At 42.8% G+C, this 25252-nt stretch overlaps 2 protein-coding genes across 5 annotated transcripts; both read left to right on the plus strand.

The window, feature by feature from the left end:
- The first annotated feature begins 323 nt into the window (after positions 1-323).
- On the plus strand, positions 324-4395 carry Zfp92 (ZFP92 zinc finger protein). Its single transcript, XM_090326506.1, has 4 exons — positions 324-356; positions 664-790; positions 2701-2802; positions 3173-4395. Exons 1-4 carry the CDS (start codon positions 324-326, stop codon positions 4363-4365), a joined length of 1455 nt encoding a protein of 484 aa, XP_090182632.1. The 3' UTR covers positions 4366-4395.
- Positions 4396-4505: 110 nt separating this feature from the next.
- On the plus strand, positions 4506-25252 carry LOC150041713 (synaptonemal complex protein 3-like). Of its 4 annotated transcripts, none has more exons than XM_090326507.1 (9): positions 4506-4571; positions 16926-17213; positions 17991-18060; positions 18231-18265; positions 19401-19518; positions 20544-20643; positions 22715-22813; positions 24675-24779; positions 24910-25252. In XM_090326507.1, exons 1-9 carry the CDS (start codon positions 4559-4561, stop codon positions 24991-24993), a joined length of 912 nt encoding a protein of 303 aa, XP_090182633.1. In that variant the 5' UTR covers positions 4506-4558; the 3' UTR covers positions 24994-25252. The 4 variants fall into 4 exon arrangements, with proteins under 4 accessions (XP_090182633.1, XP_090182634.1, XP_090182636.1 ...); XM_090326508.1 differs by lacking the exon at positions 4506-4571 and adding an exon at positions 14851-14946; XM_090326510.1 differs by lacking the exon at positions 4506-4571 and adding an exon at positions 14854-14968.

Below are 25252 nucleotides of genomic sequence, written 5' to 3' on the forward strand. Positions count from 1 at the left end.
AGGTTTCATGGTCAGAGGCCTCAGTGATGTTACAAGAGAGAGAAAATCCCTTACCTCTTGCTGCAGTGACAATACATGGTGGGGTGTCTGGCATTGAGCCCCTGCACTTCTCAAGAAAAGAGCACTACCCTTTCCTCGTTTCCTGTCACTCTCACATACACCACAGCCCAGCCTTCCTTGGTGCCATCTGATGAGAAAAATGTTTTGAAACAAGTTGCAGTTGGGTTCTTTGTAATTAGTACCTGATCCAGGCTTGCCTGGTCTCACCTGGGCTCTCCACATTTCCCTTAGGTCCTTGATGGTGATGTGGCAGGACCCTGGCAATGGCAGCCATTGTCCTGATGGAAAGATCCAAGGTAAGTGTGTGTTCCTTCCTCAAGGCTTCAATATCTCCCCTTAGCATGCTGGCTCTGCCCCTCCACATGTACCTGGGAGTCTCCAAGCAGGGGAGAGCCCAGAGTCAGTATACCCCTTTCCTGGCTTCTATATGTTGGCTGTGCAACTTCATCAGCTACTCTTTTCTTGAGAGCACTGCTTGTGACTGAGCCTGTCCATAGTTACCCAACAATCCCAAAACTGGGGCACCCCCATGTTATGTTGATTCTAGCTCACCCTGGAACCCAGGATTTGAATTTCCCACAGGCACAGAATTGCTTATTATAGGTGCCAGTATCTTTTGAGGATGTGTCTATATATTTCACGAAGAGAGAGTGGAAGCTTCTGGACTTCAAGCAAAGGATCTTGTACAAGCAGGTGATGCTAGAGAACTATAGCCATTTTGTATCACTGGGTAAGTGACCTTTCTCCCTCGCTATACACACTCTCATTTCCACCTGGCCCATATACATTCTTTTTATTTCTGAGTTTTCTTGTTTGTTGGTTACTATGCATGCAAGGGGAGATGCATTTCTCCATCAGGCCACTAATGTGTTGTGGGCTCCCTGTTGCCTCAGTAGGAGTTTATAGCTAAATGGTTTGGACATGAAAATATATTCAGTAAATGTATGAGCCAGTGAAGTTCATTAACATCATCAGGCTAATTTTGTATACAAAACTATGAATGGACTAATTATGCATAGATGCCAATTATACCTGAATCCTATGTTTCATTTAGGTTAAATTCATTATTGTCACAGTTGCTCTTTATATCCATTGCACTTCAGAGAATTTAGAAGCATCTTTTCCTGGCATCATCCACATTAGTCCCATGTAGAATGAAGCTGTGAACTTGATTTTCACGTGTAGAGAAATGGAGAAAGGAAAGCAAGTGGTGTGGTCTCCCTTTCCTTTGCCAACATGCCTCTACCGTCTCATCTCTATGACACTTCAAAAAATTGGTTTATATTTTGTAAGATGAAACCAAGATTCACAGGCTGGGTGAGAAAAGAAGCACCTAAACCTGAGTGACAGAAGTAATGTTCACATCTTCTGCCTCTGAGAAGGAATTGGCCTTTGCATGCCTGGTAACATAGTAAGTGGCTGTAGCAAAACTCAGCCCTTCCTCTTTCTGGGCATCTTCCTTGCTGCTGAGAGTGGGTAATACAAAGAAGTTGCTCCCCCAGTGCACCTCAGTACCTTAGGGCTGGAGGGGGTATTTGAGACAGAGCCTCCTTTCCACTCTAAGAGTTCACCTCTGTAATTTTTACCTTATAGGGTAAACTAGCTACTTTTCTTTGGTTTTCTCTAATCTTTACCAGATAAATGTGTGTGTCTTTCCAGGGAGTTTTATGGTTTTCTTTGTTGAACTAGTGTCACCATTTTTGTTGTTGTTGTTGTTGTTGTGAGACAGGGACTTGAAGTTGCTACGTGACACATTGCTCATGTGCTGGTATGCTAGTGTACCCTGCCTCCAAGCACTAAAAAGATTGGTTGTTTGTTTTTATTTTTAAGCCTTTTTATCTTGTGTCTGTCCTTGGCTTGAACTCAGGGCCTGGGAGCTGTCTTTGAGCTTTTTTGCTCAAGGCTATGGTTCTACTGTTCTGCTACTTGAGGCACAGCTCCAATCCCAGGTTTGCCTTTTTCGTTCTTCCTCCCTTCCTTCCTTCCTCCCTTCCTTCCTTCCTTCTTTCTTCCCTCTCTCCCTCCCTTCCCTTCTCTCTCTCTCTGTCTCTCTCCCTGTCTCTCTCTGTCTCTCTCTCTGTCTCTCTCTGTCTGTCTTTCTTTCTTCTTTCTTTTTTTCTTGTCTGCCATGGAGTTTGAATTTAGGTCCTGGGCACTGTGCCTGAGCTCTTTTGTCCAAGGCTAGTGCCCTAACACTCTGAGCCACTGCTCCCACTTCTGATTTTCTGGTAGTTAATTGGTGATAAGAATCTCAGACAGTGGGGAGGGAAATTGGGACAAAAACATGAGAAGGGGTATCAATGTGTGAGAAACAATGCACCTACTACCTGGGAAATGTAAGTATAAACGCTGTATCCATTATCCGAACAAAAAAAGAAAAAGAATCTCACAGACTTTCTAACTATAGCTGACTCTGTACCTCAATTCTCAGATCCCAGAGTCAGAGTGGCTAAGATTACAGGCGTGAGGTACCTGTGCCTGGCTTGATGTTTCCATTTTCAAAGTATATCACTGTGGCAATCTTTCTGAGGACATACCCAGTGACCCTATGTTACCTGAAGATAATAAGGTTGAGCTGCCTTCAGGAATGAGTGTGTTCATAGGTACATTGGTGTTGATCTGTTTTCTTTCTATGAATAGGAGTTGCTTTTCCCAAGCCTTACCTGGTGGCCCATCTTGAGGAAGGGGAGGAGCCCTGGATACCAGACCTCTGTAGAGAAGGAGCAGCAGAATCACAAGCATGTGAGTGAGAACCTCTCTGCTTGCTTGCCTGAATCAACGGGAAAGAAAGAGTATAATCTAAAGAAGGATGGTGTAGGCTGGACCATTTTGCTGGGATGTTTTTTTCTTCAGTGGCAGCCATCCCTTTTCCCTGGTGCCTGAATGAGAATGGAGCGCCTCTGGCCTGGTGTGTAATTTCAGCACCTCCTTCTTTGTCCTCTGCTCTCCCAGCTGGTGGAGGAAGGCTTTTCTGGTCTGGGGTCATCTTGCTCCTCCTCCCACGTTCCCTTGTTCTATCACTCTTCACTCTTAATGTGGAAGTGAAGAGACAGTCCTGTAATAATTGAGCTCCAGGAGTGATGGTAATGGTTGGTGCTCTTTGTGTTTGCAGGCGATGGGGTCCACAGGAAGATGTCGATTTCAAAGCCCAAACATGTACAAAGTGTGGTAGCGGGCCAGGGGGCGAGGTCGCCAGATACATGGGGAGCATTGGCTCAGAGAAATCCCCTTGACTCTCTGCACAATCCTGGTCTACAGCGCCCTAAGGGTGCAGAGAAGAAATACCTGTGTCAGCAGTGCGGGAAGTCGTTTAGCCGCAGCTCCAACTTGATCAAACACCGCATCATCCACAGTGGTGAGAAGCCCTACTCGTGTGGCGAATGTGGGAAGCTGTTCCGGCGCAGCTTCGCGCTGCTGGAGCACCAGCGCATCCACAGTGGCGAGAAGCCATTTACATGCAGCGAGTGCGGCAAGACCTTCACGCGCAGCTCCAACCTCATCAAGCATCAGATCATCCACAGCGGCGAGAAGCCGTTCGCGTGCAGCGAGTGCGGGAAGCTGTTCCGGCGCAGCTTCGCGCTGCTGGAGCATGCGCGCATCCACAGCGGGGAGCGGCCTTACGCGTGCAGCGTATGCAGCAAGACTTTCAGCCGCAGCTCCAACCTTATTGAGCACCAGCGGACCCACAGCGGCCAAAAGCCCTACACCTGCCCTGAGTGCGGCAAGGCCTTCAAGGGCATCTCGCAGCTCATCCATCACCAACGCAGCCACAGTGGGGAGAAGCCTTTCTCCTGCCAGGAGTGTGGGAAAACCTTCCGCGGCCGCTCGGGCCTCAGCCAACACCGGCGGGTGCACAGCGGCGAGAAGCCATACGAGTGCAGCGAGTGCGGCAAGGCATTCGGCCGCCGAGCCAACCTCTTCAAGCACCAGGCTGTGCATGGCGGAATGCAACCCTGTGAGCACCGGGGCCGTGCTAAGACGATCCGGCGTGGCTGCATGCTTCTGGAGCCTCGACGGAGACCCCGCGGGCCACGGGTCAAGGAAGGTGGCCCAAGCCGCGACAGCCAGAAACCCCACGCGTGTGAGCACTGTAGCCAGGCCTTCCAGAGCAAATGGAAACTGCGGCGACACCTGCGCGCCCACACTGGCGACAAGCCCCAATCAGGCGGTCAGGTGGCAAGGGCAACTGAGGGGAAATCGCCCCTCACCCCTCATCTGAAAGCTCAGCCCGTCGAGGAAAGCGGTGACAGCCGCAGTGTCAGCGTCCTATACCCCGACAAGACCCACGGCACAGCCTCAGCCTGAGGCTGGGAAACATCACAGCAACTCACAATAGGACGGTCCATCCTTCCCACTGCAGTCTGCCCCCTGACTACTCCCCTGGAGAGTTGGAAACGCACCTCCCTAGTCCCTGATGACGCACTGCCCCTGGAAGGCCCGTCTATCCAGGGCCTGGACCTGACACTCGTGGAAGGTACACAGATGTGGGTGTGGATGAATGCAGGCGTCAGGTGAGCAAAGTAGTGCATTAAAGACAATGAATTGCTCTCTTGGATCTCCATGAACAGCAACGCTCTTGTACTCTTCTGCAATAGGAAAGAAGCAGAAGTTTAGAGCCAACTCTAGGCACCAATAAGTTGCTGAGTTTCTAATGGGATCACCTATGTCCTCTCTCTCTCCTTTTTCCATAAAAATTGTTACTGTTTCACAGTAGCAAATACTAAAAGCACTTTAATACATTAAGAGGTTATAATTGAAGGGAGCTGTGAAGTTAGCCTGCTGATCCATGGCAAAGCACAGGTTACCCAGTTGGCCTGTACGACAGAGGTAACACCCTGTGGGAAGGGGGTTAGGGTGAAAAGTAACCCCCCTCTACTGCTTTTTGGAGTACCTATGTCTAACCCCATCATCTCTGAGCTCAGGCTTCTAGGAAATTACTAGCCTGGGCTCAGCAGAGATGGTAAGACTCAGGGATCCTGAACATCTGCTCTCTGCTAGAGGAACATTTTCCATTTTGTTCCTTATAGCACTGTGGTCTGCATAATACATACAAAGACATTTACAGCTCTGCCAACCTGCTGACTTCAGTCTCCTCTTTGCCCAAGCAGGACAAGACCATAGTGGCCTCTGCAACCTCTCCTCTATTTCCTCCTCTCAGACTTACCTGTTCCTTCCCTTCAGGGATCCCTTATCTTGTGATAGTGATTATTAGGATGAAGGAAAATCAGGATAGGTAGAAATGTGCACTTATGTGGGCCTTGAATTGCATGTAGGAAACATAGGACTGCTGTCTTTCACACAGTAATTCTTGGACTACTAGAAATGTGTTGCTTTAACGTTTTGGTATTCAGGGATAATGTAAATCAATAATGGAAAGTTTTGCCATGTGAGTGTCACATAGTCACTCCTTAAATAACAGTCCCTCAGGCTAGGTATAGCTCAGTGGCAAAGTGCTTGCCTAGTACGACAAAGCCCTTGGTTACAACTCCAGCATCACAAAACCTCAGCATATCCTCAACCCTCTGAGAAGACCTCAGGCAGAGAGAAGGGGAGTCTCCCAGATGCACATGGAAGGGGTGTACAAACTCAGTGTCTTCTCCTTGTCATGAAGTAATCCTCCCCTCTCTTCCTTGCACAGATAGGGTAGACCCTTCAAATAGCATGTCACTGAAAGCCATGGGTATTTTTCAAGAGGAAGCTGTGGCCAGCAGAGGAAGCACTATCCTATTCACTGCACCCTATCCCCAGACACCTGGGAGGTCCACCTCTTGCTGTTCTCCACTGAGTAGCCTTCTCAGCTGGCTACCTTCTAACCCTTTCTACTCCACAAGGGAGTGGCGCTTTATCATAGAGGCCACCTGAAGGGCAAAGAGTGTGTTGAAGGACATCCATCGGAACACACAGTTGCACCTTCCTCATAGGTGAAATGATCAAAAGCTGCTTCTTGCTGGGAGGGTGCAGGAAGACCTGGAAGCCCAGGATTCCTCCTGAGGGATGTTGTCTGAATTACTACAGATATTTTTTTATAAATACATACATAGAGAAAGATTTAAGTTTTATATAAAGAAACTATTTTATGGAAAGTTCCAGAATTCTTGTGATTTGCTTTTGTCTCTGCCTCCTCCAGTAGAATTCTGAAGGCTGTCCTGTGTTTATCTTCTTGTCTGTTTAAGGCTGTCCCCAGAAGCTTACAGATGTTTGTCACATTGGCCATATATCTCTCTGCCAATCCCAGTGCAAACACTGCCAAACACATATGAAATGAACTCAGCTGTCTTAGCATACTGGACTCAGGCTCTGTTGTAGTCATCTCCAACTTTGTATAATGAAAGTCCAAAGTATCTGTAACTTTGGTATTTCCACTAGGAAAAGTAGTATTAGGAACAGTGTCTTCGAAGCCTCTGGCAATGCCATTCCGCAGGCTGGGTTTTTCTGAGGCTCAGTCTCTCCTAAGGCTGACAGATACAGGAAACCAGTCCCCACCTGTGGAAGTGCCTGCAGTGGGAGGTATTATATGTGGTAAACACTCAGTCACTCAAACGTTAATATGCATTTCTATAGCTATGAGAAGTGAATGATTCTGTTCCTATAAGACACATAGTCACCAGCTTCTATGGAGGAAGTGTTGGAACTTGCAAGTATAATGACAGTCTATTGACCTTCAAATAAAAGCTAACTCTATTTTCAACATAGGCATTTTCTTTCACTTTGACGCTATACTCAAGGATGATTTACTATAGGAAGGATGGCTTCTATGCAGGCATTTTCAGCAGAAAATAAATCTGTCCAGAGAATCATGTCAAAGTACCCTGAAAAACTCCAGGATACCCATTGCCTGCCTGGATAATGACAATACAGCTCTTTCTTTGTTGAATCTCCATCTAATTTAGCTCTTGTTAGTACCGTTTTCACTGCCAGGTGATTAGAAGTAGGCATTTCTTTCAGGGATGATGATCAGGTATAAAATATGAACTGAACGGGTTTTGCACGGAATAAAAGCCAGAGGTCACAGATCGGACACTTGTAACTTTTGTCCTATGGTGCCTGGAAGTGGGGCTTCACCCCACCTGCTGTGTGGAGGACAGGGGTGATGGTTCACACTTGCTTTTTGAGAGATGAATAATATATGAAACGTTAAACTATATTTTTAATGTCCTGCTATTTTTCAGGTCTTCTAACTTCTACTCCCTTCCAGCATGCGCAAGCGTGTGCACACACACACACACACACACACACACACACATACACACACCCCACAGAGCAAATTCTCTTCATGAAATTCTCTGGATGACCCTTTGCCTTTTGGCCATTTGTTTTTCTGAAGCTTTGTGTGCTTTTCAAGAGATTCCTAAAACCCATGTGAGTATTTCCATGGGGGCTGGAATTCACTATGCAATGGAAATGTTCCCACTTACCTTAGCTGTAAATAAGGAAGGTTTACCTTGAAAGGAGCCCCTAGTGAAGAAGGGCTGTTTGGATGGTTTCAAGAAACCTGAGACGTAGTTCAGTTAGAAATCATAAGATTGATGTCAGTATGAAACTGGGAAAACCCCAAAGCCACTACTTACGTTTTTCTCTGGGCCCCTGCCTCCAGGGTGATACCTTTGTCTGCCCCTGGTACAGAATCCTCTAGCAGCTAATAAAGGCTGGATAGACACTATGACTAAGAGAAGAAAGGGAGGGTTAGCCTGTTAGTTCCTTAACAAGTTTCCCACCAGTTTTTCGAGAAGTCCATCCTTCACATTTTTTTAGCCAGACTTCAGACAAAAGGGCACATCACTGTGAGTGCAGAACCCAGCTCTCCACACACGAAGTGGAATTGGAGTGATTTTGATGGGGTTGCTAGGAAACCTTGAGTTGGGATATTTGGGAATGGTTGGGAGGAGAGGGTATGGTGTGTTGGGGAGACACAAAAAGAACAGGGGAGTTCTCTCACCCAATTCTGGGTTAAAAGGTCAATTAAAGTCAGAATATGGGAGAGCTTGGTATGCCATATATACAAGTTTGGACAAGCTGGTTCCAGATGAGCAATTTTTCAAAATATGACAATATTATTCTATAATCCATGAAGGAATGTTGACATAAAGTCGAGCTACTATAGTATTTGGAGTTATTCTTTTACGAGCACTAACATTGTGCACTATAGGTATGATGTGTGTGAGACTGTGACCTTATGCGTCTACATGGCCAGAATCTACTTCTTATGATGTGGTACCATGAGATGGGACTGGAAGGGAGTCCCAACATAGTCCTCACAAGTTCCCACTTGCTATGGTCTATACAGTTGTTTCTAACTTTTGCTAGTCCCAGGGTCGTTATTGATCCTCTGGGATTCATGGACACCTTGTCTGAAAATTCTTTTTTGTTCTTGTCTGGGGTTTTTGGAACAGTAACTCTCTGTACAATCCAGGCTGGCCTTAAACATGCTAATGTAGCCCAAGCTGAAATTCATGATCCACCTGCCTCAGCCTCCCAGATGTCAGCATGACCAATATTTCCTACCATGGCTGACTTTTACAAGTTCTTCTATTTTTATATTGGAAACATTTTCAAGTTCAAGGCGGTGGATATTCACAAGGGGCACTGGCCCTCTTTTTGCATCCAAGAGGCCTAAATCTGGTCCTTTTTTTAACCATCTAAGAACATTGAAGTTAGAAGTAAAGACCTAGTGCACATTTGGACATTTCTTGAGCTTGGATTTTTTTTTAGCTTTCTCTGGCAGTTTTATGAGGTATATAATAGGCATGCAGTAGACTGTACAACTTTAAACTATACAAATTGGATGGATTTTGACATATGTATACACCTATAAAAAAACATATGCCCACCATTAACACAGAACATCTCCAACCAAAGTCCAGCCTTGTGCTCCCCATACCTCTTCCTTTCTGCTCTTCCCTGTCACCTAATTATATATACTGCTCAGTTTTCTTCACTATAAATTAACTTGCCTTTTCTAGAATTCTATATAAACTACTTTTTCTTATAATTACTTTGGTATGCAGATAGCTGTGTTTCTATCAATATTTTATCCATTCTTTCTGAGTATTTCCCCCTTATATGGATAAACCAGAATACATGCTGGGTACATGTTGTTGGTGGATATTTCAATTGTGGCTGGTTTGGAGCCATAATGAAACTGCTGGGAATGTATAAATGTTTCCATGTGGATATATGTTTTTATGTCTCTTGGCTACTTAGATAAGAGTGCAGTTGCTGTGTCCTATGATATCACACTGCGTTGCACTTTTTGAGAAACTGCCAAACAGTTTTCCAAAAGCATCTACACTGTTTTTTGTTCTCACAGCTTGTATAAGCGTTCTAATTTCTCCCCGGTAAAAGTTGTCCTTGTCTTTTCTCCTCTAGCCCTCCTAGTGAGACGAAGTGGTATGTCATTGTGGTTCCGATTTACATTTCTAGGATAACTAACATTGCTGGGTATTTTTTCATGTATTTGTTGGCTATTCACTTGCCTTCTTTGAGAACGTTCATCTTCAACACATTTTTGAGTTGTTATCTTGTTATAAAGTTGTGAGAATTTTAGACCTAAGTCCCTCATGAGATATGTATTTGTAAAATATTTTCTTTCAGCTTGTGAATTTTTAAAACTTATACTCTGCCTTTTTTTGTATCAAAGGTAAGAAATATTTGGAAAACACAGATCACTAAGAATTTTATTATGTGCTTTATGGGAATTTTACTTTTTAAATATGCTTTTGCTTTAAGAATAGGTTTTGCTATGTTGCCTAGGCCTATTTCAAGCTCCTGGATTGAAGTAATCCCCCTGGTTCAAACTCCAGAATGCTTGCTATATGGGCACGTATTACAACACTGAGCTTTGGATTCATGTTAATTAGGACATTCTTCCCCTGTTATTTTTACAAATATTTTAAGATGATTTCTATGAAATCAGAAGATGATAGAGCTGAAAATACAAAGCCCAACAAGTACCTTACTGTTCTGTTTCCTTATCACTACTAAATTTTACAACCAACTTCAGGAAAAAAATGGGAAAGTAAAGAAAATATATATCACAATCCTTTGAGGTGGTATAAAAAATAGGATGGGGGCCGGGAGTTTGGCCTAGTGGTTAAAGTGCTTGCCTAGCATGCATGAAGACCCAGGTTCGATTCCCTGGTACCACATATAGAAAAAAGCCAGAAGTGGTGCTGAGGCTCAAGTGGTAGAGCTCTGGCCTTGAGAAAGTCCAAGGACAGTGCTCAGGCCCTGAGCTCAAGCCCAGGACTGGAAAAAACAAAAAAATAGGATGGCTCTAATATCAAACAAAAAACTCACACTATGAAACTGGAATAAAACACTGCTTCACAACTAGTTTCTAAGAATTCCCTCTTAACAGATGCCCCTTGGAACCTCATGAAAATGAATAGATCTAAAGGCAGTGAAATTGATGGGAATATAGGATAAATGTGTGGAGAGGTAACAACGAAATCTACCCTGTATAACAAAACTCAATAATAAAAATTATCTATTTGATTATTGTACAATGTCACAACAGAATAAAAGAACTCCTTTGTACAGCTAATGATAATGAAAATGAGAAAAAAATAAACCTAGGTGTCCCCAATTTCAGCCGAGACTGTCTTATTTTTTATTATAAAGTCAAGTTACATTCCAAGCTACATAATATAATATTCTTTTCACTAGGAACTTTTAAACTCATATAACCCAACTATTAATTTCCAGACAATTTAGAGCTCACAAGATTAACAGAAAGGAAACTAGATGGCGTTTAAATAACAGCAGGTACCAATATATTATATGAGCCAGTAAGGATACTAATTCTGAGATTTATCTTTAATGTTAGAGCATACGACTTACACATTTTAAAGGCTGATTATTTGTTTTATATTATTAAAGACTGATGTGTATAAATAGACTATATGATGTATAACAAAAATGAATAAATCAAATGTAAAATAAAGTGCAAAATGGGCATTCATCTCTACCTGATCAGCTGCCTGGGAGCTTGGAAAAAAATATTTTTGCTCATCTTAGGACCTTCACCCAACAGTGTTAGTATTTTACTGATACTTGGACATCACTAGGAAAGAAGTCACACCCTCTATCCTATTGTAATTCACGTGTGCAAATGACCCTTCTCAGCCCTTGTTATTGAAATGTTACTGCTTTAGTTCTTATATTTATGGTTATGCATCACTGTATAGTATAAGGCAAATTCAATTCAAGATTAAGTTTTCTATTTGAATTATCATGTTTCCCAGCAGCAATGTGGCAAACACAATCTTTTCCTCAGTTGAATTGCCTTGGCATCATGGTAAAATCAAGTGGCCACATCAATATGACTGTATGGACACTTCATTATGCCTCAAACTATTTGTTTTATGTTATTTAGTGTCTTGACAGTCAGTGAAATGGACTGAATGTGCTACTCCCCCCTACACACACACACCAAACAAACATCATGTGGAAATCCATGACCCTCTGAGTTCAGAGGGTAAACTGTCCTGTAAGACATCACGGTAGCCTGGTATGATGGTCATGCTTGTATCACAGTTATTTCAGAAGTAGAAATTAGGAAGTTCTTCACAGTTTGAGATCAATGTGGAGAAAACCTTAGCCAGACTTGACTTCAACCACGAAGCAGGGCATGGGGTTATAGGCCTATGCTTCCACCTATTGGAAAAATAGAGGATAGGAAGATCAACTGACCCAGACTGACCCAGGGCAAAAAGAAAAAGTAAACCCTTGTCTTAAAAAAGAAGCTAAAGCAAGATGTGGTAGGAGCATGTCACGAAGACTAGAGTTTAAATCCATAACATATATACAAAGTTATAGTGGTACACTACAAAGACTGAATCCAAACACTGTAGTTCTGACAGGTAAAAAAGAGATAAAGGAAACATGATGGAAAATTCAGAAATAGAGTGAATAATAAACAGACACCCAAGGAATTGACTGGGGGCTATTTTCCCATATTGGAGAACAAAATTGTTATAGCCTGTCCACATGACATCAACAGCCAAATAAAAGCAATTGTAGATGAACATAGGACCAAGAATGCAAAATCAAGGCTCTTATCTTTTATTAGAAGATAAAAGCTAGGCATTGGCAGCTCATGTATGTAATACTAGCTACTCAGGAGTCTAAAATCTGAGGATCAAAGTTTGGACCAGACTGGACAGATGTATGTCCAATTAACAGCAAAAAGCCAGAATTGGAGATGTGGCTCAAGTTGTCAAATGTTAGAACTTGATACCTGGAGTTCCATGCCCGGTATCAGTTCAGAAAGAAAAGAAAAGAAAAGAATACAGGTTTATTTTTGATATTTCAGAACGCAGTCCTAACAATATCACAGCAGGCACTAGTGGCTCATGCCTGTAATCCTAGCTACTCAGAAGGGTGAGATCTCACAATCTTGGCTCAAAGGCAGTCCAGGCAGGAAAGTTCATGGGATTCTTAGATCCAAAGAACCACCAAAAAGCCAGAAGTAGAGTTGTGGCTCAAGTGGTAGAGTACTAGCCTTGAGAGAGAAAAAAAGCTCAAATACCGTGTCTAGGCCCTGACTGAGTTCAAGCCTCTGGACTGGAACAAAAAATGTTACTATCATAATGTATAAAAGAGTTTTGCAATTCAGAAAGGAACATAATTTCTTGAATTTACAAACAAAAAGACATATGGCCAGGCATCATAAACACAGGTCAATTGTAGTGACTGGGGTATTGAAGACCTATTACTTTATATCACGTAAAAACAACTTCAATAAATCTACAGTATATAGTGTTAAGACTATGTCAAAATGGGAAAGTTGTGTACTATTGGATCATAAAGAGAAGCATTTGAGCATTATAGTATATTCTGCCTTTAAAAAAGAAATTTCACTAGCCTATGACTTAGGAACTCCCAAGTCATGATACTTTTGATACATAAGACAAAAGTCAGAATGAATATGGATTAGGGGCCGGGAGTTTGGCCTAGTGGTTAAAGTGCTTGCCTAACATGCATGAAGACCCGGGTTCGATTCCTTGGTACCACATACATAGAAAAAAGCCAGAAGTGGTGCTGAGGCTCAAGGGGTAGAGCTCTAGCCTTGAGAAAGTCCAAGGACAGTGCTCAAGCCCTGAGCCCAAGCCCAGGACTGGCAAAAAAAAAAGAATGAATATGGATTCCATCATTGCTGAGAAAGAACCATGAATGGACAGGTACACTGACAGCGAACTGTGTGAGTGATGCTCTGTGTAGTAGTCATGGGGGTTATAAGATGACTTACAAGTGTGGTACATATAGGGAAGGGTGGAAGGAGATAGCAGATGCTGTCCAGTTGTCCTTCCCACATGAGGTGCAGGGTCCAGGCCTGGTCTCATTTTTCAGTATCATTGGGTCCAGTGCCAAGCTGAGAGCCTGGGAAGGATTAGTAACAAAGGACCGCGGGAATTCCTTGACCAACAGGGTCAAGGAAGCCATCAGAAGTGTGATACTTCTAAGGCTGTGTGGAGTGTAGCCAACGTGGACCAGCCTTGTACATGTGCATGATAACGCCCAATCAACTAGGCACTTGTACATTTTTGGCAATTCTTGTGCACAACTTCTTCAAGTAGTGCCGCCAGGCAGGCTGGTACTATGTGTAGTTCACAGGTACTTGCAGCCCAAAGGGTAGGGGGGACATGGAGTCACTCAGGTATGTGAAAGATAGGGGATGGTAGTTGGGGAGTAGTCTATGAGGAAGGTGTCAACTATTGGAAAATGGGGTCAGCTTGGATCCTTGCTTCCTGGGGAATAAGATAATTGACCTTAGATTGGCAAAGTTGGCATGTGAGGAGATTATCACTAGAGTTTTATGTAGGCATGGAACTGGCTGAGGCCTTTGGGAGACCGCTTAAGGAAACCTTTCAGGAAGAAGGTCCCAAGTCCTGGAGCATCTGAGAGTTAACGGGTGAGGACCATCCATATCTATCACTTGGCCAGGATAGGTTGAGAATGCACAGGACATACTTCGGTCCCTTCAATATCACGTGAGCAGTCCAGGATGTCAAGTGGTCACCATTGTCGCTTGAGTGTTCAGGGTGGTAAAGTGGTCAGAGAAACGGTTCCAGGTCCTAGAGCATCTGAGAGAGCAAGGGTGGCAGTTAGCAGTTAGGCAAGCGTAGGCCATTCATATGTGTGTCTTGGCTGGGACAAGTCATGTGTGCGCAGGGGGCTCTCAGGAAGAGTAGGATGACACGTGATCAAGGCCATTGTCTGAATGTACAGGCTGTGAAGTGATTCAGGCCAAGGTTCCAAGTCCTGGACACCACTACCGGGCAAGGGTGGCGGCTGACAGTAGCAGTGGGGAACATTCCTAGAGGCCCTTGGCCACGCATGCGCAAGAGACCTGAGTATCCTCGTGACTCCTGGGCTATCCACGACTGCGAGTAGTCACGGCTCTCCCCTGGATACGAAGTGTGGTAAATTGGTCCAGATAGTAGGTCCCAGGTCCTGGAATATGAGAGGGCATGACTGGTCGTGGGGAGTGGGAGTGGGGACTTTGGCCGGGATAGGCTTCGCCTCCACAGGAGAAACCTAGGTGTGTTTGGAGGACTCTTGAGCAGATCAGGGTGGTGACTGGTGATGCCCCTTACCTGGGCGTACTAAATGTGAAAGTGATTCACACGAAAGGTCCCAGGTCTGGGAGTGTCTGAGAGGCCGGTGTGGGTGGAGACTATTCTTATTGGCCCTTGGCCAGGATGCCGCGCATGCGCAGGAGACTTCCGCGCATGCGCATGAGACATCCGCGCGTGCGCAGGAGACATCTACAGCCCCTCGTGACTCCTGGGCCATCCAAGACGCAAATAACGGCCCTTCCCTGAGGGTGCCGGCTGTGAAGTGATTCACGGCAAAGGTCCCATGCCCTGGAGCAGCTGAGAGGCCGTGAGTAGAGTTGGCAGTGGAGGTTGGGATCTTTTATTTGGTTCCTTGGGCAGGATAGGGTGTGCATTTTCAGGAGACACCGATGTCCCTTTGAGGTTACTGAGAAATTCGGAATAGCGAATGGTAATAGTCCAAAAAGCCTGCAGCTTGGGAAACTGATCCAAGATGAAGGTCTTAGGTCGTGGAGTGTACGAGAGGACATGAGTGGCAGTTGGCTGGGGGAGGGGGTTGGGTGGAGGGGCATTCGTATCTCTCTGTTGCCGGGAACAAGCCAAGCATGTGCAAGAGATAGCTAGATCCCTCTGGGGGGCTCCTAGGCAGGCCAGGATGGCGAGTAGTGACGCCCCATTGTCTGAATGTACAGGCTGTGAAGTGATTCTGGCCAGGGTTTCAGGAGTGGCGGTTGGCGGTAGCAGTGGGGACTATTCTTAGTGGCGGTTGGCCAGGACGCCACGCATGCGCAGCAGACACCTGCGTACCCTTGTGACTCCCGCGCTATCCACCACCGCGAGTTCTCACGGTTCTCTCCTGACCGCGAAGCCTGGTAAAGTGGTCCTGGCAGTAGGTCCCAGGTCCTGCACTATGAGAGGGCATGACTGCTGGGTGGGAGTAGAGGTGGGGACTCTTTATATCTGTCTATTGGCCAAGACAGGCTACACATGTACAGGAGACACGTAGGTCCTTTTGGGGCTCCTATGTAGATCAACACGGGGCAGAGTCAGTCTGTTTCTGCATGTGATACAACTCTAAGGTCCCAGTTCCTAGAGCATCTGAGAGAGCGTGAGTGGCAGTTGGCAGTGCAAATGGGGACCCTTTATTATGTTTGTTTGCCAGAACAGGCTGTTCATTCGCAGGAGACACAGATGTCACTTTAGGTTCTTGGGCCATTCGGGGATGGAGATGGTCACAGTCCAACCAGAATGCAGCTGGTAAAGTGATTCAGGGAGATAGTACCAGATCCTAGTTGTGTCTGACAGAGCATAAGTGGAGCTAAGCAGTACAAGAAAGTGCATTCATATCTGTCCACCAACGAGGGCAAACGACACATGCACAGGAGACAGCTAGGTCCCTTTTGTGGACTCCTGGGCAGACTGGGATGGCATGTGATTATGGCCCTTGTCTAAATGTATTGGCTGCAAAAGTGATACAGGCTGAAGATCCCAGGTCCTGGAGTGCACAACAGTGCATGAGTGACAGTTGGCAATTGGCATAGGCACCTTGACCAGGTTAGGCAGTGCATGCACTGCAAACACTTAGGGCCCTCTAGGGCTCCTGAGACTATGGGGTGGCAAGCGATCATGGCCCTTGCCGGAGTGTCCTGGCTGGGAGACTGGTCCAGGCCAAAGGTGCCAGCCAGTTCTTAGAGAGTACAAAAAGTCATGAGTGGTGGTAGGCAATGAGAGTTGGAACAATTCTTGTCTGTCCATTGGTTCAAAAAGGACACACATGCACAGACTCATTTAGGTCCCTTTGGGGCTCCTACATGGTCCACAATGCTGAGTACTCATAGCCCTTACCTAAGTGGGCACACCACATACAGATGGATTCGCTTTCTGCTGGCAGTCACTATGTAAGCTTCCTGGAATCCAAAGAGTCAATGATACGTTTGGATTGCCCCATAACAGACACCAGCTAAATGGGTTGGTTATAGAATGTCAAAACAGGCTTGGTCTCACAAGGGTTGGGGAGCTGCAGGGGGAAGCTGCAATGACCCTGCCTTCAGGAAAAGGTCATATAGGTTGAGGCAGGTATGGCAGGGACAGCTTTACATGTAGACTTGTAGGTGGGAAGGAACTGCCCATCTGCCCTTTTCTGCTCCAGTACCCAAGCTAGGACATCTGAACCAACTACAGCCTGTGAAAACAAGCACCCCCTATATCCTGCGCTTCTGGTTCTCATCAATCCCACATCCCCAATCCCCAGACTTTTTCTTTAGTATATCTTGATATTTATAATTTTCAGGACTTTCTTGTCTCTAGGTGGGAAGACTCCAGCCATGGAGCCCAAAAAGAGGGAAAACCTTGATGTAACTGCCACGGATTCCAAGAAGAATTATCTGGAGGAGAATGATCCTCAAGATCTAAAAAATCTTCAGGATTCACAGGAACAAAAGGGTTCTCAGGATCCCCAATACTCTCAAGATCCTCAAAATTCTCAAGAGCCACAGAACTTGCAGGATTCACAGAATCTCCTGAATCCACAGAATCTGCTGGGTCCACAGGATTTGCAGGATCACAAGGTTTTACAGGATGATTCCAAGAGCACAGGTAAAATGTGCCTCCTGTGGCACCTCCAGGACCTGACACTCCACTCCTATCCTCCCTCCAAGCTGTGCAAGCCCTAGGGCACTATCTATCCCAAATCCTGCAAGGTAAAATCCCTGGGAACTTTAGGTTCAAGGTCATTACTCAGGATTCCAGGTCATTTCAAATGTTATATCTTTTCTTAGCCATACAATGTTCATAGGCATTACGTGCCTTATTGGATGTCTTCATTCTGAGGAGTGACAGAGCTAAGGAATTCTTCATTCAACTACTCTAGGTCTGTGTAGTACTCACTTGCAACATGCATTGTAGATAGGACATGGTCCTCAGTGACTTTCACCCTGAAAGGCTTATTGCACTAATGCCTTCATATAACATTCCTAGGCCCTGGCCTAATTTTTTTAGTGGGTCCTGGGCCTTGAACTCTGGGCCTTGGCACTCTCCTTGAGCTGTTCAGGTCAGTGCTACCACCCTGAGTAGTTAGGATTACAGGTATGAGCCATGGTGCTTGGCTAAGAAATGTACTCTTATTTTGCTAATGTTGGGGCATAGACTCAGGGCCTGAGCACTCTAACCCTAGACCAAACTCCTGCCCCCCTTGACCTAATTTTGTCTGCCTTGCAGGTAAATGATTCCATCCATGTATGTCTCCTACGAAAACTGTGGTTGTAAAAGAGCATAAGAGTTGGTAATTCAGATACCCCTCCATGTAGATGATCAGAATAGCACACGTTGGTTAAAAATGTTGCTCTTCTTCCTTTTTTTTTCTTTTCAATGCAGCAAATAGCCAGGCAGCTGCAAACAATGGAAAGGACATTATTTTCTTAGGACCAGATGAACAAGATGTACGGTAATGCATTTAAAGTGATTTTTGCCTGCTGATAAAATACTGCAGAAAAGTCACCTTCTGTTCATGTAAACGTGTGTTCTGTGTAACCTGCTGGCCATAGAATACTTCTTGTCAAATAAAAATTGCATTTTACCTACATTAATTATAAAAACAAATATGATTTTTTGCAGGGTCAAATTACAAATCATGCTTCAAAAGTTTCAAGGTATGTTTTAGGAGAGACACTTGTAGTTTAAGAAAATTGTTTTACATCAGACACCTTTCATACCAGGAAGGGTTAAATCAGTGGACTACAGGAATGTGTTTATGGACCTATTGTATACACATGGTTTTAAGTAAGATTTATTATTTCACTTGGTAGACTTTCTTTGCTACATTATTTTTGAGTCAGTATCTTGCTATGTAGGCTAGACTAAACAAAGATATAATTCTACTTCAACTACCTAAGTCCTAGGATTCCAAACCTGTGCTACCATACTTGACTTTGATTTTCTTACTTATTCTAATTGTTAATACAAAAAGCATGGTATTTACAATAACAAGCTAAAGGTGATGTTTTTATCTAATAGGCTGTGAAATGTTAAACAATTGAGTGAAAGTGCTCAGAGACAGGCGCCAGTGGCTCATGCCTGTAATCATAGCTATTCAGGAGGCTGAGATCTGAGAATCACAATTCAAAGCCAGTCCGGGCATGAAAGTCCCTGAGACTCTTACCACAAATTAACCATCAGAAAACCAGAAGTGCTGTGGCTCAAAGGGGCAGAGCTGAAGCCCTGAGCTGAAAAGCTCAGGGACATCACCCAGGCCCAGAGTTCAAATGTCACAACTTTGATATATACAAACATGTTTTCCTTATCTATATTTTACACTTCAAATATTAAAAAGTACAACTACAGATATTCAGTTTGAAGTTGTTAGGCACTATAAATTTTCACTGAAAGAAAGGAAGCAAGCAATCTTGACATTATTTTTTTTTTGCCAATCCTAGGACATGAATTCAGAACCTGGGTGCTAACCCTGAACTTTTTTTCCTTGACGCTAGTGTTCTACTTGTGCTATAGTTCCACTTCCAGCTTTAGGTGCATAATTGGAAGTAAGAGTCTCATGGGATTCCCCAACACGCTGGGTTCAAGCTGCTTCCTCAGATTTTAGTTTCCTGAATAGCTAGGATTACATGTGTGAGCCACCTGGCCCCTGGCTCTAATGTTAATTTTTAAATGACGCCTGTTTCTTAATGCTACAGTTCTTTCCAATGCTTATGAATGGACATCACAGTTACTTACTTGACAGACATCCTAGAAAGATTTTTAATTAGTAATTCTAATGTGTTTTCCATGTAGAAGGCATTAATAGTTTGGTTTCGGGAGAGAACAAAAGTAACAGAATGAAAGTCAATGCGTCCATGAAAACCATTCAGGATAAAATTGAGAATACCATGAAAAGCAAGTATGAGGAAAGGTGAGACCTGTACCATTGTAACTATTGATATGTACACTCTACTGTCAGAAGCACTATTGGAAATCATGTCTGGTTTGGTTTTGCTTTTTTTTTTTTTTTGCTTCTAATGTTGGCATTTGAACTTGGTGCTTCACATTTGACATAAAAGTACTCTTCCACTTAAGCTACACCTCCAACCAGCTCTTCCCTTTTTATTTTTCTTTAGCTTATTTTTCAGATAGTATCTTCACTCTTTCCCCAGGGCCAGGCTCAGATCATAATCCTCTTATATCTACCCTCCGTGTAGCTGGGATTTCAGACATGTTCTACCAAATTAGCTTTGTTTGTGAGATAAGGTCTGCCTGGGGTGGACTTGAGCTAAGATCTTCAAATCTCTGTCTCCTATAATTTAACTGGCATTATAGGTATACTTCATGTGTTTCTTTTTCTGTAAAGGTAATTAACCTTGAATTTGTTTAACACCAAAAATTTGTACTCATTCTATGCATGTGTGCGCTGCATTAACATCTAGTGTCTCAACTATTAGTCTTATGATGATTAAATATATTTAGTTATATAAAATATTAAATATTAAATCATAAATATTGTATACATTTCCTGAATGGAGTTCACGAAATCTTTTCTACAAAGTTCTCATTATGAAAAAGTAGCAAACAATGAAATCATTTTGGGAAGTCTTGAATGCTTAACAAATGTAATATCCTCATTATTCAGACAAAGAAAATCAACAAGAAACTGTTCTTGTCCCTGAAGTACATTTTTATAAGCTATTTATACTCTGAGAAGTCTTCCTGTGTTTTCTGAAGCTAACACATGTAAGATAACCTCTCTCTTAGTCAGGAGCAGATATTCTTGAAGTAAGATTAAATCATTAATTTTATTTTCTAATTTCCCCTCAGACTTTACTTGCTATTTTCTCCCTTGTACATTGATAGTACATATCAGGTAAAATCAACTGAGCCTTGAATATGTTTTCAGTTCTCATTATTTTCGAGCAGCACATTATTTATTGTGGTTTTTTACAGGCAGAAGCTTTTTGAAGAATATTCGCTTGAGTTTGCAAATTTGACTGAGCTGTTGAAACAAGACATGAAGAAAGTTAAGGAAGAAGGGAGAAAGCTAGCTGTGGGTATCCAGCTTCACTTTTCCTCAGTGATCTATCAGTCCTATTCATTAACAGTTCATACAAGCATGAAGGAGAGAATGGGCGTAGATTGGTGATGAGAGGAAAACGTAGTAATGGGATGCTAGTCACTGAAGTTCAGATCTTCAAGTCAAGCAGGAAGGAGAAGAGCAAACCTTTTATAGTGGAAAGGATTGCATATATGCTGACACTGCTTGGGAAAGTGGCTATCTTAGGAACAATACAGAACATAGAATAATGTTCATTACAGGAAATACACCATATCATAATCACAAAACCCCAAATGCCTTATTAAACCCAAAGAAGGGTGTCCTTCCTGTCTTCTAGCTAATGCTATAACATTGAATATCACAGTCCAAATCCCAACCTTAAGTGAATGAGGGAGCCTTTGTATAGGAAAAGTTGCAGTTCCCTCTCTAGACCCTCTGTCCTGGGATCACCTCTATTTCTTTCTTTATTCTTTGTCTTTTTTTTCCTTTTCTTTTTTGCTGGGCCTGGAGCTTGAACTCTAGGCCTGGGAACTGTCCCTGAGCATCTTTGTGCTCAATGCCAGTGCTCTACCACTTGAGCCACAGCGTCACTTCTGGATTTTTTTTGCCACTTCTGGGCTTGAGCTAAGAGCCTGAGCACTGCCCTTGGACTTTCTCACTTGAGCCTTAGCACGACTTCTGGCTTTCTTCTATGTATGTGGTAACAAGGAATTGAACCCAGGCCTTTGTGCATGCTAGGCAAGCACTCTACCACTAGGAAAAACTCCCAGCCCTTCTGGATTTTTTGAGTATTTTATTGGAGATAGAGTCTCATGGTGTTTCCTGCCTCCACTGGCTCTGAATCACTGTCCTCAGATCTTAACTTCCTGAGTAGCTGGGATTATAGGCATGAGCCACCATTGTCCAGCCCATCCGTTTCTTTAATGAGGTGTTATCCTGGTTAGAAGTAAGGAGAAGAAATAGAATGAGTTCTGCCTTTAGGAAAGAGGAGAAGTGATAGGATTGTTTCCTAAGAAAGGCCCAGTGAGGTATAAGTATCAAGGTATAAATATTAATTATTGTTCAGTGTTAGAGTCCAATGTGAGTTTATGACATAGTGATCAATAATTAAAAGAGAGCAGTTAGTAAGCTTGTAACAGTGCAAATGAAAGGTTGGACTTAGGTGTGTGTGTGTGTGTGTGTGTGTGTGTGTGTGTGTGTGTGCATGTGCATGAGCACGTGCGTGTGTGCATGTGGGTGACTGTGGATGTACCAGAACTTGCTCTCAGAGCCTCATTCTTGTTAGGCAAAGTGCTTTGCCACTTCAGCCATTCCCATATCCCTTAGACACTAACATACAGACAAGTGATTTTCAGAGGGAAATTGGGTAGAGTATTTATTTGGAGACAAAGGTGTGATGACTGATTCTGTCATTGAAGCTGGAATTGAGAAACTTGGACATGAGGTATTTTTTTCCTTTGTGCCAGTCCTGGGACTTGAACTCAGAGTCTAGGCACTGTCCTTGGGCTTTCTCAAGGCTAGTGCTCTACCACTTGAGCCACAGCACCACTTCTGATTTTTTCTATGTATGTGTTACCAAGGAATCAGACCTAGGGCTTAATGCATGCTAGGCAGTTACTCTATCACTAGGCCCCACTTCCAGCCCCACAATATATGATTCTTATAGGATGTTTTGTTACTAAATTCTCTTTTGCAGTTATTGGGCATTACAAAATTAGTGGGTTCCTGTGTAAAAGACTGAGTAGCTGATGACTACAACCTGTCAAGAATATTACTGGGGAAGCAGAAAGTCCAGAATTCTTTGAGATATCAAATGTGTGCTATTTCAGATTTTTAAGAACTAAAGCTTATGTTTTGAATGTTGTTAAGTTGGACATTTTTCTATTATTAGGAGTCAAGATAATAATATCATTTTTCTATGTATTTGTGCACAGAGTCATAGAAACTTTGAAACAGCTTGTTAAATGTAAATATATTTTTAAATAGACTTTTTAAAGTATTATATTTAAGTTTAATAATTTGGGGTAAGCTTTATTACATATTTTTTCTTTTATACTTGCAGTCTATATTCGAACAGCAAATAAAGGCTTTCCAACATTCTCAAAATCTTCACAACAAGTACATGGAAGCCTTTGAAGATTTATATAACAAATACATGCAGGTCTGTCATATTTGTCAATATATCTTCTTATTATATTTCCTTACTGTTTCTATGGAAAATGAAAATGCTGGTTATCTTAATAAACTAATGTTGTAAATATTGGGCTTCTACCTGTAAAATTCTTCAGACTTTTCCATTTGGTATTATTCAGTTTGCTATGTACACTAAATTATTTTGACTTTTAGGATTCATTCACAGTGGTCACTATTATTGGTTATTTTACCCAGAGATACGCACAGTTCTGCAGGAAACTGGTACTTTATAAACAGCTTAATCATAGCCTCTGTTCCACAATCCATTTTCCAAGGGAGTAGTGATAGGTAAAAGTAGCAAGTCTATAGAACCTGTATTTTTCTACATGTCTTAATGGTGCATTTGGTTTCATATTGTTGTGGACAACAACTTGTTTTACGCAGCCACTTACAACAGTCAGACTGACAACATAGTGAACTGCAATAGCAGTTTATGAACTGAGACTTTTCTTCTGTAGATTTTACATCTTAGCAAATTGTTCCCAACACACTAACTTCTGCATTGCGCAGGGCAGTCTTCTTTAAGATGCTACTAAATGCTGTGTATGCCTCTTGTTTTTCTTCTCCCTCTTTATCCTCCTTTTCCTCCTCCTCTTTTTCTTCAAATGTATTTTAAGTATCTAGTTCGCATCCACATGAACATTTCATGCTTCCAAACTAATTGGGATGGCACAAAACAACCTCATTTAAAAATAGTCATTCTGCACATTTAGAACACTTGATGCACACAGGGCCACTTACTTGTGAACAGAACATTTGATGGATGTGGCTCTGCCCCGTGGATGCACTGTGGTACTCTTCCAGAACATTTGTCCATTAGCATGCCATTTGAGAGAGTGCTTCCAAATGGGAGTGCTGAACGTTCCTGCTTAAGGCGGGACTTGCCTGTCATGTCTCATGCTGCATTTTATGATCCTTCCCTTAGGCCACCAGCAGGCCCTGTGACGCTCCCTCTGCAGGGGTACATTCATGGCTCTGCAATGTTATTTTCCCAAAGCAAAGTCTCCCCCTTTTGCAAACTGTTCAGTGGCTTCTCCTTCTAAACCTTTGTATATTTCGATCCCTACCCCATAACACCACCCCTTTCTAGCTTCATTTGCTTCATTCTTCCTCTCCTCTCATTGCTCCAGTTTGACAACTTGTTCTTACTCCCATGACTTCCATGCTCTGGATGGCAGTGCAGGCCAGCCGAAAAAAAAAAAGCGTGACCCCCTTATGTGAGAAATAACTGAGCACGGGGGATGGGGCCATGCCTGGAGTGGTAGAGCATGTGACAATGGGTTCAATTATGCTATTTTTCATGAATTGAACTGGTCATTCTACATATAGATCATTTTATTCCCCCTAGGAATATCATGTTATATTGACTTAGTGATCATAAATGAAATAACACCTCACAGAGATTTTTTTGTAGTTCTGTGGATAGAACCCAAGGCCTCATATACACTACCACTATGTACTAGCCACAGCTTACTACTTCAGGTTTTGGAAATTTAATAGTGGATTTCAAAATTATGGTACTTGTTAATACATATGTTATACTCTTTCCCCTCTTTTATTTCATCTCAATCCTAAAAATTCCTTGTCCTGCTTGAATAAAATGTTGGATTTTCTGTTTTGTTAATATTCAGTTTGACTCAGTTATGTATTTCTACATTTTTTACTAGTGATTTTGATCTTCATGTAGTTTGTAGATGGTTTTGGTTTTGAGTAACTAATGAGTGTCATTTGAATTTTAATCTCTACTCTTTTTAAAATGTAGCTGTTCACATTTTTAAACCACGATGAAAAGTGGCAGTTTCTAATTGAACATGGCTTTTTTGTTTCAGAGCTGTCACGAAATAGGAGATTATGAAGAAAATGATCTCAGTCGTGAACTGAATTCATTTAGACTAAGAATGACACAAATACAATCAAAATGTATGAAAGAAATTGTAAGTTAAAGTATCTTCCAAATTGAAAGTGAACACTGGTCTCACCATTCAATATTTTATTTACTGAAATATGAATGTCTACCTAAATATTTAACATGGTTCACTATTTTCTTTCATTTAATGGTGACAGGAGGAGAAGTGTGATATGCTGCAATCTCTTCTCTCTCTGTTGGCCTCCCAAGACTCTGAAGACAACGAAGCTCAACGTCAGTGATACAATACTGTCATGAAATGAGCTACATCAATATAATACGGATTAAATGTTTCAGATGAAGCTGTTCCATCTTCTGTTTATTCCTTTGTTAAGTGCCACATCCCATTTTTTGTTAAAAGCCAGTTGAAATTAAAGAGTTATGTGCCACCAGCAATGCTAAAGCTGTGTAGAAGCAGTTTCCATGCCTGTGCTAAGAACAGTCACAGGTCTTCCTTAATATTGTTAGTTCATTTTAGCAATAAAGTTTATTTTGCTTGCA

Source organism: Megascapheus bottae, chromosome X, assembly GCF_031878675.1.
Source record: "Megascapheus bottae isolate mThoBot1 chromosome X, mThoBot2.hap1, whole genome shotgun sequence".
NCBI classification, from domain to species: domain Eukaryota; kingdom Metazoa; phylum Chordata; class Mammalia; order Rodentia; family Geomyidae; genus Megascapheus; species Megascapheus bottae.